General features: G+C 42.0%; 1 protein-coding gene and 1 long non-coding RNA gene across 3 annotated transcripts in view; one reads left to right on the top strand and one right to left on the bottom strand.

The window, feature by feature from the left end:
- LOC149320705 (uncharacterized) overlaps nucleotides 1-4,506 on the bottom strand; it is a 30,822-nt gene extending 26,316 nt beyond the window's left edge. Inside the window, exon 1 of the long non-coding RNA XR_016279491.1 lies at nucleotides 4,467-4,506. This is a non-coding gene — a long non-coding RNA (uncharacterized LOC149320705). The remainder of the gene's footprint in view (nucleotides 1-4,466) is intronic.
- LOC149320704 (uncharacterized) lies at nucleotides 1,443-15,885 on the top strand. Of its 2 annotated transcripts, none has more exons than XM_089503857.1 (6): nucleotides 1,443-1,521; nucleotides 7,312-8,420; nucleotides 9,729-9,858; nucleotides 10,801-11,325; nucleotides 12,289-12,516; nucleotides 14,908-15,885. In XM_089503857.1, exons 2-6 carry the CDS (start codon nucleotides 7,665-7,667, stop codon nucleotides 15,456-15,458), a joined length of 2,190 nt encoding a protein of 729 aa, XP_089359983.1. In that variant the 5' UTR covers nucleotides 1,443-1,521; nucleotides 7,312-7,664; the 3' UTR covers nucleotides 15,459-15,885. The 2 variants fall into 2 exon arrangements, with proteins under 2 accessions (XP_089359983.1, XP_089359984.1); XM_089503858.1 differs by lacking the exon at nucleotides 1,443-1,521 and adding an exon at nucleotides 6,153-6,195.
- Nucleotides 15,886-17,622: the final 1,737 nt, after the last annotated feature.

Genomic DNA, 17,622 nt, shown 5'->3' with positions numbered 1-17,622 from the left:
TTTTATTCAAACATTTTCACAAATTGGCTGGGTCTAAAAATCTTGCAGACCTCCAGTGTTGTTGTGGGAATGCAAGTCCCATCATTGCTCATTGTAGGCTAAAACTGCTGGGAGTTGCAGTACAACAACATATTTTGGGAGGGTAGCATAGAATTCACATTAAGATTCTTTGGGATAGTGTTGATGTGTGTCTTCAAGCTATGGGAATGCAACTGCCATCATTGCTTATGCTGGGACCTGCAGTACAGCAACATCTGGAGGGCAGCATGGGATCAAAACTAGATTATTTTGAGATCATTTTGGTTGATGTATATTTTATTTTATTTCTATGCCGCCCTTCTCCCAGAAAGGGACCCAAGGCAGCGCACAAAGAAATATTCTAACAAACATAAATTACAACAAAACAAGTAAAAAGAGCAGCTAAAAACAATATAAAATTACAAACATTAAAACCACAACAAAACCACAGAAAAACCACAATACCCACCCCTATATAATAATAATAATAATAATAATAATAATAATAATAATAATAATTTCTTTATTTCTATACCGCTTTTCCTGGGATCAAAGGGTTTACAAATTCAAAGCATCTATACAGCACAGGGTTTACAATATAAAATACAACCAGAAGTACATTAGGTTAAAACATCATATAAAAACAGTTAAAATCTCAAAATATATAACAAACACCCCGTATAAAAACTATCCCATGCTAACACATTCATCCCATGCCTGAATAAAAAAGTATTTTAATAAAGTATTTTTATATTTTAATAGTATTTTATTTTTTCAATATGTTACTTGCTTGAATATGGTGATAATTTAATTTTATTTGAATGTACTCTTTTTTGTTTACTTTTCATTGCACGGTTTTGTTTTGTTTTTAATGCGCTGAGCTGCTGCCCTGAGTCCCAGTTTTGGAAAAAGAGGGGGATATAAATAAATATAATTGTTGTTTTGTTGTTGATGATGATAATAAAAATAATTCTAAACACCTCAAAAGGCAAGCTAATTGAGTAAAAATAATTTATCCCAAAAAAAGTCTAAAAACACTCACACATTATCATTTAGATTTTATTTTGGAATATGCTCCAATTTTGTATTGAATTATCTTGATTTCGAGGTGTTTAGATTTTGAAATAGCCTTCTTTTATTTTTATTGAATTATCTTGTATTTTGAGGTGTCTTGTCTTCCTTTGCAGTTAGGACATCTCTGGTCCCCCTGCACTGGGTTCAAGTCATGCATGGCTCTAGGCTGCTGCTCTAGGCTTTGGCACATGATGCATTTTCTCTTGCTTTTCCTCCATGCACTGAGCAGCACATGAAGGGTTACTCTGAGTGTGCTTTGCTTTTGCTTCCTAGAGAGGCCTAAGAAAGAGGGCGGGATAGGACTGAAGACTTGCCCCTTCCTGTTCTGCCTTTTGCCTCTTGCTTTTGCAGGAAATTGCCAGAACAACAAGAAGGCAGCCAGCCAGAGCCATGGGAGACCCATATTAAATCTGCAAAGCTTGCAGGAGGGTGAGTTGCACCTTGCAAAGAAGGAAAGGCAATCCATGCACCAGGGATTACACAGAAAAGTGGGGGCATGAGAGGAAGGATGGTGTCAACACTGTGCAATGGACAAGGGGGTCCCATGCATAGCATCCAAAGGTTTTGCTTGAGTTCCACTCACTTCTAGTCTCTTTTAGGGTCCAGAAAAGGTTGATGCAACTCTATGTACATTTCTAGCTTTGGGGGGGATATAGGCACATGTTGTGCATTTTTTTAATGCATGCATTTCTTCCACACCCCATTGATAAGGAGGCCCCATGCTTAGGATCCAGAGGTTTCCTTTTTGAGCTTTTTGAGAGCTATAGGCACATGTTGTGCATTTTTAAAAAAACATCCCATTGATAAGGGGGTCCCATGCGTAGCATCCAAAGATTTTATTCTTGAGGTCCACTCACTTGTGATCTCTTTTAGGGTCCAGAAATGTTGATGCACCTCTATGCACATTTCTAGCTTTTGGGGGTTGCTTTTTCTTTGAGTGCCACTCCTCAGAGAATCATAGAACCCTAGAGTTGGAAGAGATCCCCCAAAGGTCATCCAACCCAACCCCCTTCTGCCATGCAGGAATTCACAATCAAAGCACCCCAACACATGGGTCATCCAGCCTCTGTTTCAAAAGCTCCTAAGAAGGAGACTCCACATGATCTCTTTTGGGGTCTTTGCACATTTACAGCTTTTGGGGGATATAGGTGCATGCTGTGCATTTTTTAAAAAGCATACATTTCTTCTGCATTCCTCCCTTGAAGGGGATCCCTAGGCAGGTGATAAATGATGAAGGAGACATTTTTGCAAGAGAGGAGCACTGACAATGTGGCCAGGCTGTTGTTGCTCTTGTCTTGGCTTCCACAGATTTTGCACATGTGGAAATGTTTAAAATGGGGCTGTGGCATGGAAGGTGATGGGGCTCATCCTGCAAGAAATGGGAACCAAGGGGAAATGGGAAGTTATTTATTTGCTTGGGCAGCCAGTGTGGTGGAATCCCTGCTTGGCCATGAAAGCTGACTTTGGGCAAGTCACACTCTCTCAGCCTCAGAGGAAGGCAAGGGCAAACCCCCTAGGAACAAACCTTGCTAAGAAAAAACCTACTGTAGATTCTCCTTGGTGTCACCATAAGTCAGAAATGACTTGAAGGTACACAACAACAACAAATTTATATATTGCATGGTGTAGTGGCTGGAGTGTTAGATTGTGATGGGTGCATCTACTTTGTAGAAATAATGCAGTTTAACACTACTTTTAAGTATTCAGAGATATAGCCATGTTGGTCTTGGATATCAGTATGAAAAGGGACCTTGCAGCACCTTTGAGCCGGTTCAAAAGAATTTGTAGTACAAGAGGTTATAGTACAAGTTTTCACAGGGTGCATCTGCACTGCAGAAAGCATGCAGTTTGGCACCACTGTAAGTGCTATGGCTGCATCCTATGGAACCCTGGGATTTCTAACTTTGCAAGGTGTTTAGCTGCCTCTACCAAAAAGTGCCAATGCCTCACCACACTACAAATCTCAGGATTCTGTAGGTTGCAGCCATAGCAGTTAAAGTGGTGTCAGACTGTATTATTTCTACTGTGCAGATGCACGACTCTGGGAGACCTGGGTTCCAGTTCAGCCATGGAGATGCATGGTCTGGTCCTGAGCAGTATACCTTGCAAAAAACAAATCAAAACTGTGTTAGGGTCACCTTGAGTTGGAAAAGACATGAAGGTACACAACAACAACAACAACTTTATGTTGTGCCTCTTAGAGTGCATTCTAAAAGTCACAGATTTTGTTCGTGTCCTTCCTTTAATTTTAGGAGAGCCATACAAGTTTTGTTCATCCCAGAATATTGTCCAGCTATGAACAGAGACTTTTTAATATCAGCTTCCAAGGTCAGTTTATAAGACAGTGTGGTACAGTAGGTAGAGCACTGGACTAGGACTCTGGCGACCAGGGTTCGAATCCACACGCAGCCATAAAAACTAATTGGGTGACTAGGGTAAGTAAGTCACGTTCTCTCAGCCTCAGAAGATGGCAAAGGCAAGCCCCCTGTGAACATATCTTGCTAAGAAAACCCTGTGATAGGTTCACCTTAGGATCACCAGAACTTGGAAACTACTTGAAGGCACACAACAATAACAACAACAACAACATTACAAAGAGCAGGCACAAAACCTGGAACTTTCCCATCAGTCTCAGCCCACCAAGGTCCCTAAAGCCATGCCCAACAGATGCCAATAATAATAATAATAATAATAGTGGTGGTGATACATCAAGATTGCTGTGAAGTTGCGAGGCTGTTTTGAAATCCCGCTCCTTGGTAAAGGCCAAAGCTTGGGGAAATTTGCTTTTTTGGACTAAAGCTCCCATAATCCTGCAGCTAGCCCGGCCTTTTGGCATATAGAGCCTAATGCTCTTTATGGGGAGACTGGGAAGGGGAATCAAGATAGACATGGTTGTGATGAAGTTTTCTTTTTGTGCCATCCAATTATGTGAAGGCCCCGTCTAGTCAACCTTCACCCTAACGCTGCCACCAAATTATGTGACGCACAACCTTTCTATTGTGGCAGGCGCTTGGGACTTTTGTTATCCCTCCGCTGCCACCCGTGTTTTGTAATGTGAGTAGCGTGGTATTAACACAAGTCCAGGTGGGTCCTTCTTGAATCAAACAAATAAATCTTTATTTACAAGAAGGTTTAACCGTGTTGGTCTTAATATGATATCTTATGTAATTGTTACTGTCTATTTTGTTACAGTTACCGTTGGTGTTATAACTCTTTAGCTAAATCACCAGTTCCTTATTAAGTTCCTCTCTTAAACTTAGACCTAACAGTCCCCAAAGCTATCACTATCCCGCAGGATATCACACTCCAGCCACTCCCTTTCCTAGAGTCCTGGAAATATAACAGTAGGGAGCCCTTTCCCACTCAGACTCTACCTTCACCGTCCTTCTCTAACCCTGGAACCCTCACTCTCAGGATCCCAAGCCCTAACTGACTCAACCCAGTCCTCTCTTGGACTTAACTGTTCCCTCAACTGTCAAATCCCAACTGTCCACCAACTGTCAAAACCAACGGACACATGGAATGTTCAAAATCAATCAAATTTTATTGCTTTTGACCAAAGGTCATTGCACAGCACAACAGTACAACAATACATATAACAATATAACAGTATAACAATACATGTAAATTATATCTATAATGCGAGTACCTCGTATCTGGTACAGAATTTCTAAACAAACAACAATTGTCATTATGCCTATTAAAATTTTTGTCAAATATAGTCATCGCCTTTACAGTTTATGGCTATCCCTGTTATATACTTGTTCATGATTTTTTTAGCTGCTAATGCAAACAAAGCTACTTTCCAGGATACATATTTATTCAGGTCCAGTAGAAGGTGAAAGATCATATCCTGTGGGTTCTGACTGGGGCTGGTTTCTATTATAGGTGTGATGAACCTTTCTCTTGGTTCTTGGTAGAGAGGACAAAATAACATGTAATGAACAAGGTCCTCTACTTCTTGACAACCATATACACAAGTACGTTCTTTTGCTGGAATACCTCTATATCTTCCGTCTCTGTATGCTGTATCCATCATATTTAATCTTAATTCGGTAAAAGCTTTCCATAAGTTTGCAAATGTTAAGCTAACAAAATAGTCTGGAAAAATACAGTTTATAGTATAGGGGGGCACATGAGGACAGATAAGCAGTATGGAAATCTTTTTGGCTCGATGTTTCACTTATAGACTTGATAGACTTTATCTGCACTTCCAGTTGAAGTTCATTAATTTCAGCTAATGAAATTCCATATTTGATCATCAATTGCATGGCCTGATGTACCCAGTTCTTGTTGGGCATGCTGTTATTCAGTTCTATCAAACATTTTTTTGGAAGTCTGTTATTATCCATCCTCTGAACTTTAAGCCAGTAGCATAAAATTCTCTTATCTATTAGGCTTTCTATACTAAGCATGTTGGTTTCCAATCTAAGTATGGCAGTTGGTGTGTCTTTAGGGAGGCCCAGCAACGACCTCAAGAAGTAATTCTGAGGGGGTTCCAGGTTTATGTTTGGTTTAGGAATGTTCTAATGTCCCAGCCCACATCCTATTGTCTGGACCTCAGCTGCCTTCTGATTGGTCAGCCGGGTGTTCTATGCACCACACAGTTTTTTTAAAAAGTATTATTATTATTATTATTATTTAAAAAACATAAAACATTCAACATATGCCCCACACAACTGTCATGCGTTCTTCATCATTGTCTTTATACATTCTTTCTGGGCTTCCATGCTAATAATACTTAGTGCATTATCAGACTTCTCAAACTGTCCTCAAGTTGTATAGCTATCTTGAGCAAATCCTATCTCATGCCACTGGATTATTGCTGCATAGCTGCCCCCCCAAAAAAAACCTATATTTCCATTATTTCTTAATTAATTAATCCCTAAGTCACCTAATTACTATTATACCCCAGTGTTTACTTATATATTCCATAACCTGTTCCCAACTTTGCACAAATTTTGCTAGTTTGTCATATTTCATAAGACGTGTCGTTTTATCTAATTCTGCCGGTTCTACTCACTTTATCAACCAGTCTTGAACCACCGATGTTGAACTTTCTTTCCACTTTTGTGCAAATAGCATTCTGGCTGCTGCAATCATGTAATATAATATTCTGACTTTTTGTTTATCCAATCCTTCCTCAATCATACTTAATAAAGTAGTTTCTGGTTTCAATTAGAATTTTATATCTAATATTTCTTCGATTATCTGATGTATGGAGATCAAGTATTTTTCAGCCTTTTTTCATGTCCACCATGGATGGAATAAGGTTCCTTTTTCTCACCTTCATTTCCAACATTTATCCTCTAGTTGTTTATACATTTTTGTTATTGAAAATGTATTTTGTATACCTTTTCTATTATATTTTGAGCTAAAGAGATTTTTACTGTCTTTTTCCGTATTTTTTCCCCATTTATCTATTTCAATGTTGTGACTGAAGAAAGGCATGTAATTTTTAAACTACCCCTCAGAAGGAGAGCAGATGAAATGAGGAAAGTGGCAGGGGAATGGATGCAAAGCTAATTGCTGGTAACACTGCCACCGGAGTTGTGTAATGCCATTTATTTATAGAGACCAATGTATTCAGATTACAAGAAAGGAGACTCCAAATAAACATTAGGAAGAACTCTTTGACACTAAGAGGGGTCAGACAGTGGAACAGAAAGTGGTAGACTCTCCTACATTAGAGAGTTTTAAACAGATGTTGGATGGCCATCTCTCAGAGGCATAAACACAATGGATTCCTGGGTTGTGTTGGGTTGGTTCATCTTTAGAGTCCCTTCCAACTCTGTGATTTTATGTATGCCATGGACCTTGGTATCTGCTGCATTTTGGTTCCAGGACCCCCCAGTGGATACCCAAATCCGTGGATACTCAGGTCCCATTAAATGCAGTGGTGTAGTAAAATGGTGTCCCTATATGAAATGGCAAAATCAAGGTTTGCTTTCTGGAATTAAAATAGGTTCAAACTGTGGATGCGTGAATCCATGGATATGGAGGGCTGACTAGACATGAAACTTTTTTTGCTCGACGTAGGTTGCAATTTGTTCTCAAGATGACCAACATTCTTGAATTCTGGAAGGTGAAGTCCAAAACATGTGGAGAACCAAAGCTTAGGAACGACTGGGTTAAAATATGGTTTTCCTTTCATACTGTATCATCAACATGTATGTCTTCGCTTGAACATTTATTCTCATTTGTTTCTCTTTCTTTCAGCGAAATGAATATTTTCTTTTGCTGGTCACACAATTTGCAATTCAGGTATGAATAATCTCTTTTAACTGGAGCACTTCTCATTTTTTGAGCATCACGAAGATACCTTCATGTGAAATCCAGCGGAATACAACCCACAAAGATGTGCATTTCTCATACAATGGATAAGAGTAGCCTCTTTTGTCACGATCTTTTCTGCTTAGATATCCTTTGAAAGGGTGGTAGCAAATATTTGGTTTGTTATTTTTACTCAACAGACTTGCTTTTGAGGAGTAATTGTACAGTTGAAAACTTCCAAGAGTCCTTTGCGACTGCTGTATGGGGACATTGCCTCTGTTTAAACATTGGCGGACAAAATGGCTACCGAACTGAGGTCTGGGGGAGTTGTGAACTTCTCCATCCAGAATGTTCCACAACATGGTGTCAATGTGGATCGAAATATGGCGGAGGAAGCCCATGCAAAGACCGTAGATGCTGAAGGGGAAAGGATTACCCCCCGGGTCATCCAAGTAGGGACTATTGGAGAGTTTCTAGGTTGGGTGGCTCCCCAAGATTTGGTCCAAGGATCTGAGGAAGGCTTGGCTCAACGCTGGGAAGCCCAATGGCAGGAGGTCTTGAAGGCCGTGCAGCCCGTTCCCATTGAGTGTGGGATCCAACAACCGTCAAAAACATTGCCCTGGGACTTGAGCGGGGTAGTCACGGACGGCAAACAGTGGCCGAACGGAGAAGTGGTGGCCCAGCTCTTGGTGGACAATGGTGCAACTTTTCAGGGTCCAGATTTTGGAGGAAACAGGGTGGTGGCGAAGGAAGGGGCCACGGGAGAAGACCCTGTCAAAACTGAGGCCCAGCGGCGACATTTCCGGCAATTTCGCTACCTGGAGTCTGTAGGTCCTCGGGAGGTTTGCAAGAGGCTCCGGGAATGTTGTCGGCGATGGCTGATGCCGGATAGACGCACCAAGGAGCAGATCTTGGAGTTGATGATCCTGGAGCAGTTCCTGACCATCCTACCTCAAGAAATGCAAAGCTGGGTCAGAAGCCACTATCCCCAAGTCTGCTCTCAAGCGGTGGCCCTGGCAGAGCATTTTCTCAGAGAACAGCAGCAACAAGTCAAGGTAAGAGGCAGGAAGCCTTTCTATCGAGGATTGGATTAAATCTTGGTTTAAACCAAGGCTACACTGCAGAATGACTGCGGATTGATGCTGCTTTAACTGCCGTGGCTCGATGCTCTGGGATTCTGGTAGTTTTGCACGTTTAGCCTTCTTGCTGAGAGAGCTCCGGTGCAACAGCAAGCTACAAATCCCAGGATTCCATAGAATGGAGCCAAAGCAGTTGTAGCTGTGCATCGTTTCTCCAGTGCAGATGCAACCTAAATGACCTTAAAAGAAAATCTCCTGTTTTTAAAAATTGATTATTCATATATACAGTGGCCCCTTGGTATCTCCTGGGGTGTGGTTCCAGGACACACGCGTGCGCACACACCCCAGTGGATAACAAAATCTGGATGCTCAAGTCCCATCGTATACAATGGCATAGTAAAATGATGTCCCTTATATAAAATGACCAAAATCAGGGTTTGCTTTTTGGAATTTATATATTTTTAATGTTTTCAAACCATGAATGGTTGAAGCTGTGGATAAAGATAAAGAGAATATTGCCAGTCCAAAAGAGGGCACCTGTACAGCCTCAACATCCAGGTTGTAAAAGCAAATAAATCCAACTGTAGGATTCAGCCATCCACTGTTTGTGGCTACAGACACACACACAAATATGTATGTACCGTATGTTGTTGTGCGCATTCAAGTTGTTTCAGACTTCTGACAAACCTAAGGCAATCCTATCATGGGGTTTTCTTTCAAGATTTGTTCAGAAGATGCTTGTCATTGCCTTCCCCTGAGGCTGAGAGAGTGTGGCTTGCCCATGGTCACCCAGTAGTTTTCATACATAATGCAGCCTAGGATCGCATTGGCCTTTTTAACTGCTTCATCACACTGCTGACTTGTGTTCAACCTGTGGTCTACTAAGACTCTTAGATCTCTTTCGCATGTACAGTACTGTTGTCAAGCCAGGTGTCCCCAATCCGTGCACTTCATTTTTATTTTATTTTTTTGCCCTAAAAGCAGAATGTGGATGCGACCTGGAATATTTTTCTCCCATTTTCACCATAAGACATAATGGCATTCCCCCCCCCACACACACACACACACACCAACATACACACCCAGGCTAAAGGGCAAAGTTGGTAAAGCCAGCTGAGTTGTTCCAACATATGTGTTAGAAAATTCCCTCAAACACCTCTTCTTAACTTTTAGGGTGCTCTTTCATGACACCCTTCATCTGCTACCTGAGATGGCTGCCTCAGTCTCCCTCATGATAAGGATGGAAGGGCTGGCTTGATGGGTATCGTTTCTGCTTTTTTCAAGGTGCTGGCGCCATGTGAGGAGGTGGTTGTAGTCTCTCCTGAGACAGACTGGACTCCATTGGGCTCAGGACTAAGCAGACCAGTCCACAGGGAAGCTCAGCTTTTCAATGGTCAGGAACTCAGATCATCAGGTATGGTGGAAGATGCTTTTCTCTGGGCTTGGAAGTAACAATGGTCATAGAATCATAGAGTTGGAAGAGACCACAAGGGCCATTCAGCTCAACGCCATTCTGCCATGCAGGAACTCACAATCAAAGCATCCTTGACAGATTGCCATCCAGCCTCTATTTAAAGACCTCGAAAAATGGAGACTCCACCACTGGTCCTTAACAGTGGGCAAAGTGTGGCCTAGGGAGGGTTATGAGGTTGTTTTTTGAGAAGGCCAAAGGGTCTCTAGTACACCCAGATTTTTTTAAACCAACTACAGTGGGACCCTAGTATCTGCTGCAGTTTGGTTCCAGGACCCCACCATGGATACCAAAATCCATGGATGCTGAAGTCCATGGATTACAATGGCATAATAAAATTGTATACCTTATATAAAATGGCAAAATCAAGCTTTGCATTTTTGAATGTAAATATTTTTCAACTATTTTTCAAACTACGGATGCTTGAATCTGCAGATAAAAATCTGTGGATACGGAGGGCTGACTGCACAGTTATGCTTTCATTTATAAAGTTGATATATTCCTGGGCACTGATCCTTTAACAAAACATTTGGTACCAGAGGCAGAAATAACATGGAAAGAACAGAAATAGAATCTTTCACCAAAGAAAAAGAAGAGCAGTTCAACATGTTTTAGCAAACTTTAGCAAACTTTTTATTGAGTACTAAAAAATGTGTATGTGTAAAATGAAGCAGCCAGTAAGCATTCTTACAGTACCAACAGTACCTTTATTGAACTGTGGATAAGCTGGCTCAGGGTTTTTTTGGTCACGTTTTTGATTGAAATTTCTAGACCAAGACAGGAGACTGGTCTCTACTAACTCTCAGCCAAGGCTTTTCATCTGTTTTTTGTTTCTTAAATCTTGTCTATCCAAAACCCAATCTCACTTTCTCTCTTCTGATCCAGGGAGCATCAGATGCCCAGATGCGTACGCTCTTTCTTCCAGCAAGAGAACCATGAATGAGAATAAGGTGGACACATCTCATCACCAAGGCGTTTCCGAACTGCCCGTGCTCCTCGGGACTTTATCAGGACAATCTGACCTGCTTGAGATCAGCCATGGGCTGGAGGTGAACGAGAATGGGATGGAGCCGCTTGAGGGGTGGGAGGAAGCCACCCTATGCAGCGAAGGCGTATATGAGACAGTAGTTCGCCTGGAGGAACATGGGCACTGGTGCCTTGAATGTGGCGAAAGCTTTCTGGACGCCTTGCAACTGGAGAGGCACCAAAAGACACAGCATTCGGGGCGTAAGCGTCCCGAGTGTCCAGAGTGTGGGAAGAGTTTCCGGGACCTTTCGCACGTCCTTCGGCATCAGACGGTTCACACAGGCGAGAAACCGTATGCCTGTTCCGAGTGTGGGCAGAGCTTCACCCAAAAACCAGCTCTGAATAGACACCTGAGAAAACATTCAGAAGACAAGGACTTCCCAGGTACAGAGCGAAACCTGTGGTTTTCATCTAATTGAGTCTGCAAATGTTACTTTTTTGGACTACAGCTCCTAGAATCTCCCCAGCTTCTTCTCAGTACTTGCCATTCTAAGACAGCAGGGTATACTTAGCTGTCACATGGGGCAGTTTTGGGTTGTTTTGGATTCTTTCCATTGTAATTTTTGAATATGTTTAGTGTTTCTTTGGTTGTCCTGAAGCCTACTAATATTTCCCTTTCGTACATGAATGGTAGGCTCTGTTTTGACTGCTAAAGATCTAGATTCAAAGGATGATTTTACTATTAGTATCATGACACGTAAAAATGAGATCCTCCATATTAGGGCTATTTAAAAAATGAATTGCAGCCCCTGAAGACTTCCAGGAGAGATAATTCTTTCCTTTGTAGGGGAGGGAGAGGCAGAACATGGGTGATCCAGAGAGTCAAGAGGGATGCCGAAATAGCTGCTAAGTTCTGCAGGTTGCCAAAGGCCGCAGGTGGGCCAAGAGCTGCTCTTTGTCTACCTCTGATAAAAATGGTGGTTCTTCTCAATCTATAAAGGTGTAAATCATGTGCTGGCATTTGTGGGGGCTTTTCAAATGAGCCAGAAGTGGGATTCCTTTTCAAACATGCAATCATTCCATGCACCTAAAGATTACAGTTGGCCCTCTGTATCTACAGATTCCTTATGTACAGGTTCCTCTTTATTCAGGCCATGGATAGTAGAACCCAAAAGCAAACATTGATTTTGCCATTCTATACAAGAGACACCATTTTATTATGCCATTATATTTAATAGGACGTGAGCATTCACAGATTTTGGTATCCACTGGGAGGTCCTGGAACCAGACCCAAGCAGATACCAAGGGCCCAGTGTACCACATGTCTGTCTGTACCTACTTCTCAAATTAAACACTTCATATGGTTTTATATATACATTCAGACTGCTCTTGTTTCTGGCTGTACAGGTTTTGAAATCACCATCAGGCCTCCAAGGAACCACATAGGAGGTCGCAAACGTCCCGAATGCCTGGAGTGTGGGAAGAGCTTCCGGGACGTTTCTCAAGTCCTTCGGCACCAGACGGTCCACACAGGAGAGCGGCCTTATAGCTGCCTCGAGTGTGGCCAAAGCTTCACACAGAAACCTGCTCTCAACAGGCACAAGAGAAAACATCTGGAAGGCAAACGCTACACAGGTAGGGACAGAGCAAGTCCTTGTGGGGAGGAGGGATCAGATCCTGCCGATCTGAGAGAACCCACTTCAGACCTGGTGGATTTTTCCAGATTTCCATATCCACATCACATCACCATTGTTTGGTGGCTTTTGTATAGGCTCCTCCCATTATAAAAGGTGGTGTGCTGGTGGTGGTTATATTTAAATATAACTTGCCATTTTCCTAGTTTGGAGGTACATCACACTTTAGAAATAATGCAGTTTGACACCACTTTAGCTGCTGTGGCTCCACCCTAGTGATTCCTGGGATATGTAGTTTTGTGAGGCACCAGCAGTCTTTGACAGTGAAGGCTAAAGATCTTGTCAAACTACATATCTCAGGAGTTCACAGGATGGATGGAGCTCCATCGCTTAAAGTGACCAGAAATGCTTCTGGTCATTCACAAGGCAGATCAGTAAATAATGATTCATCATCCCTACTCCTGCTGAAGACAAAGTTTCACAGTTTGAGTGTGGATTTGTTCAGGTCCTGAACTAGTTTGTTCTGGTGGCAAGGGGTACATCTACAGTTAAAGTTTGCATGCCAGTTGAACCTATTCCTAGAGATGTCTGATCTTGCCATGATAACACATGCCATACTTACATCCTGTCTGAATTATTATAACATACTCTATATTATTTTTACAGTGTAAATAAAGCCTGGGACGCAAGGCAGCTTGCAGCAGTTCAAAGAGACACAGCTAAAAATCCACTGAGCACAAAAGTTAATGATTTAATTGAACTATCAAAGAATAATTAAAACTTATTTTTTAAATTTATAAGCCATTTAAATAAAGCAGCAAGCAAAAAAATCCAGCATATTTTGGCCCATTCCTCTTAAACAACTAGTCTGCCAAAGTGAAAAGAGTTTAATCCTGACATAATTTTTTGTGGTTTTTTTCAGGCTATGTGGCCATGTTCTAGAAGAGTTTCTTCCTGACGTTTTGCCAGCATCTGGCTGGTACCTTCTTTGAAGATGCCAGCCACAGATGCTGGTGAAACGTCAGGAATAAACTCTTCCAGAACACTGTCACATAGCCCAAAAAACCCACAAAAAACTATGAAAAGGTCTTTACCTGCTTGTGGATAGATAGCAAGGAGAGTGCCAGTGTAGCCTATCTGGGAAGGTAGATCCAGAGCCTGGGAGCAGCCACTAAGAAGGCCCTCTCTTGTTTTCCCACTAGAGAAACCTGTGAGGCTGGTAGGACAAAGAGAAGGGCCTCCTCAGAAGATTTTCAGATAACCTGGGCAGTAGTTAAAAAGCTTCTGCAGCAGGAATGTACCTATGGAGGTGGAGCATGAATTGTGTCCCGCAATGGAAAATTTGTTTCAGTTCTGAAAAAAAGAATTCTGTCCCTCCTCAAACTGAAAATTCCCATGCTATCAAGGCAGCCCAAACTGATATTGAAAGTTGCACCAGAACCACACACACACAAGCCCCATCTAGTTCCCAGCACAGGTCATCCACCAAGGCTGTCAAAGCTATCTCTGTCCCATTGCCAGGCCTGAATCAGATTGAAATGGATCTAGATGATCCTGTTTCATCCAGAAACTCCTAGAGCTGTGAGGCCATCACACACTCCAGAACCCTGCCCCAAACTGGAATGTTAAAATGGTGGGTTCCAAGGACAGCTTTTTTAGTAATGGTTATATAATAGATTCTTTCAAAGAAGTTGAAACTCTACCTTGTTTTGGAGAAGCATTGACCACTCTGTGAAGCTGAAGACTTTCATGGCTGGCATCCATAGTTTTTTGTTGGGGGGGGGGGGTTGTGGGGTATGTGGCCATGTTGTAGAAGAGTTTACTCCTGACATTTCGCTAGTATCTGGCTGGCATCTTCTCTGAAGATGCTGGCTAGACATCAGGAATAAACTCTTCTACAACATGACCACATAGCCTAAATTGACCACTCTCTTTCTGCTCAACTGTTCCCCCCCCCCCCCCCCCCATAGCTTTTTAATAAGCCAGGTAGGACAAGGATCTAACACATACGTGGCTCTGATCTCTCCAAGAATCCTGTCCACAAATGGAAAAGTATCCATAGTAACTGGACAAACAGGAGCCAAAGCTACATGCACGAGATGTGCATCAATTATAGCATCCAAGTCAGAGTGTATCTAACATAACAAGAACATCTCTTCTGAGACATAGCTGTGTGAGTCTAGAAAATTGGTATGCAAAAGATCGCTTTGTATACTGAACAATGTCTGTTATAGCTGAATCCTATATGAGAGATACGTAAGCGCAAGCACTGTAGTTCTCAAAAGCAACATACTCCTCCAAAGCCTGTTGCCATAAAATAAAGGTGAATGAAATGATATTTTAATTAATTTTGCTTTCCTTAGATTCTCTTTTTCTGGCTTTCCCCCCGCAGGTGATGAGGAAGTAGGTGTGAACCTAGGAAACAGCCACACGGCACCGATAACATCACAAGAGGACATCGCCAGTGTCTTCAGCAATAGAGGCACCTTGGACAACTGGCCGACCAAGAATGAGCATCTCAGACCTGTGGCAAGCGTAGCTGGAGGATTGAAAGACATGAGGAGAAGCCTGAGCCGCAGGGGGCAAAAGAAGCACTGGTGCTTTGTCTGCATGAAAGGGTTTCGGGACAAAGCGGACTTGGTTCGGCATGAGAGGATCCACACGGGAGAAAAACCTTACACGTGTCTGGAGTGCGGAAAAAGATTCAGCTACACATCGAGTTTGTACAAGCATCAGGCGACCCATCGGCAATCCAACAATTCCCAGAGGAACCTATCCAAGGAAGACGACTGCAGCAAAAACATTCTTTCAAATGTAGAAGTTCCTGAAAATGGGGCTGGTGGAACGTCAAAGGATAGGATAAAAGTGAAGGTAGAGGACTGTGATGACAAATCTCACACAGGCCCAAGGCTCCTCTCTGTAGGAAATTTAGCTGAGAGGTGAAAAGGGAGGGATGCTGTTTACTATTTTGAACATAGCCTATTAAACAGTTGTCTTTAGTTTTCACCCTAGGGTTGTCAGAGTGAAAACTGGAGAGGGCTCCTATTCTTTTAACGGTTGTGTAGAAGAGGGAATTTCAACAGGGGCTGCTTATCACACACAGGTAGCAAGCCATACCTGCTGAAATTCCCTCTTCTACATAAATATTCACAAACTGGAGCCCTCTTCAGTTTTCAGTCTGGCAATGCTGGTTCAGGCCAACAGCTTGTGTGTACATATGTATATGAATGATTTTTCCTATGTTCAACTGTAATTACAATATAGTATTAATATTAATAATAATTATTATTATTTACGATAGCACTGGGTTTTGTTGACCTGTGTCACAAATACTATCTCCTTTCTCCGTTTCAATAAAATGTTAAACTGATTCTAGTTCGCACACGTGCATTGCTTGCCACGCTAAGGACATAAAACCAGCTGTGGTGGATGAGCCCAAAGGTGCATCTTGGGAGACAGTGAAGTCCAGCAATACCAAAATTGCAGTTGGTTTCATCTCCCTTCCGTGGGTAGTTTTTAATTTGCATTTGCTGAGTCCTGATTTTGTTGTTTTTCAGGACTGGTAGCCAAACTCTGTTACTTTAATTATTTCTTCTTTCCTGTTGAAATTGTCCAGGTATTTGTGGATATCAGTGGCTTCCCTGTGTATTCTGACCTGATAGTTGTTGGCATAGTCCACCCAGGGTCAGGGGTTTTCCCAGCAGACATTGATCACTAATTAAACAGACACTAATCCCCTTTGCATATCCTCCCACTCTGAGGCCCTTCCATCAACAACAGAACAATACACAGATTAACATGGAAATCACTCCTCCCTACCTAGGATCACACAGTATACATAGATACCCCAGTCACTTCCATGCCAGCATTCTCTGAAGATGCCAGCCACAGATGCTGACAAAACATCAGGAATAAACTCTTCTAGAACACGGACACATCCCACAAAAAATTATGGATGTTGGAGATAAAAGCCTTCGACTTCATATTCCTTTTTTCTTAGGGAAAGATAGGAAAACAAGATAAGGAACATTTAATCTAGCCTGACCTTGCTCCTAGGCTAAAGGTGGATGCAGAGCAAATTGGAGGGTGAGCCCTGGCACAGCAACATCTGGGAGGGAAGGAAGGAAGCTAATTAGATAAATCCACAGACCTCCTGGGGAGTCTTTGTATGTTGCAAAAATGAATGAATCTTAGGAAATTATGGGAAGCTGGTGGTTTCCTAAGTGAGCACAATCCTTTCTTCTTGCCTATGGTGAAACCCAGCAAAATTGGAGAATGTGCAGTTTGATTTCCTGCATGGAGATGACTTATGAAAACTGGAGACTCAAGGCCAGGTCCTTAGATTTGGCAATACTACTCTTTAGTTCCATGGCAGATGCTTTGACTAACACTCCAGCCACTTCCCAGACTCTAAAAAGGGAGAAGATGTTAAGAGGAGTTTAATATCAGATGTTTTTACATACGGAATGAGAAGCCCCCAGACTTTTGGCGTGCAGCACCTAGCATCCCTCATCTTTTGACTATCCTGTCTGGGGCTGCTGGGATATGTGAATCCAGCATCTGAAGGACTAAATAATTCCCTTGTACGTATTTCCTGTTCTCTCTTAGGTCTGCTTTCTCAGATGCAGGTGTAAAGAGAACCTGCACTCCAGAAATAATGCAGTTTTATAGCACTTTAACTGTCGTGGCTCCATGCTATGGAATTTTGGGAACACTTGTTTTGTGAGACACTGAGCCTTCTATGTCAGAGCTCAAGTGCCACAACAAACTACAATTCCCAGAATTCTATAGCATTGAGCCATGCCAGTAGAAATGTTGTCAAACTGGGTTATTTCTGCAGTGTGGATGCAGCCTATGACTCGAGTTCAGCAATGAAACCCACTCTCTCAGCCTCAGAGGAATATTGCCAAGAAAACTCCATGATAGGGTCGCCATAAGTCAGAAACAACTTGAAGAAACACAACAAGTTATTTTAATCATTTTAATGTTTAATATTTATATTATTATATTTATCTGTATCCCACTCTCTTCCCTGAACTGGGACTCATTAAAAGAACAATACAATTAAAGACATAGAAAAGAGGTGCATTAAAAAAGAATGAAATTA

Source organism: Sceloporus occidentalis, unplaced genomic scaffold (assembly GCF_023333645.1).
Source record: "Sceloporus occidentalis isolate IW3139 unplaced genomic scaffold, rSceOcc1.0.p SCAF_1, whole genome shotgun sequence".
NCBI classification, from domain to species: domain Eukaryota; kingdom Metazoa; phylum Chordata; class Lepidosauria; order Squamata; family Phrynosomatidae; genus Sceloporus; species Sceloporus occidentalis.
This window is presented reverse-complemented; position numbering and strand designations above follow the sequence as displayed.

What these genes read in the sequence shown, in the direction of transcription:
- LOC149320704 (XM_089503857.1), top strand. Translation starts at nt 7,665, where the DNA reads ATGGCTACCGAACTGAGGTCTGGGGGAGTTGTGAACTTCTCCATCCAG. An exon ending in AGAAGACAAGGACTTCCCAG is followed by an intron (nt 11,326 to 12,288) that starts GTACAGAGCGAA and finishes CTGGCTGTACAG; the next exon opens with GTTTTGAAATCACCATCAGG. An exon ending in GGAAGGCAAACGCTACACAG is followed by an intron (nt 12,517 to 14,907) that starts GTAGGGACAGAG and finishes TTCCCCCCGCAG; the next exon opens with GTGATGAGGAAGTAGGTGTG.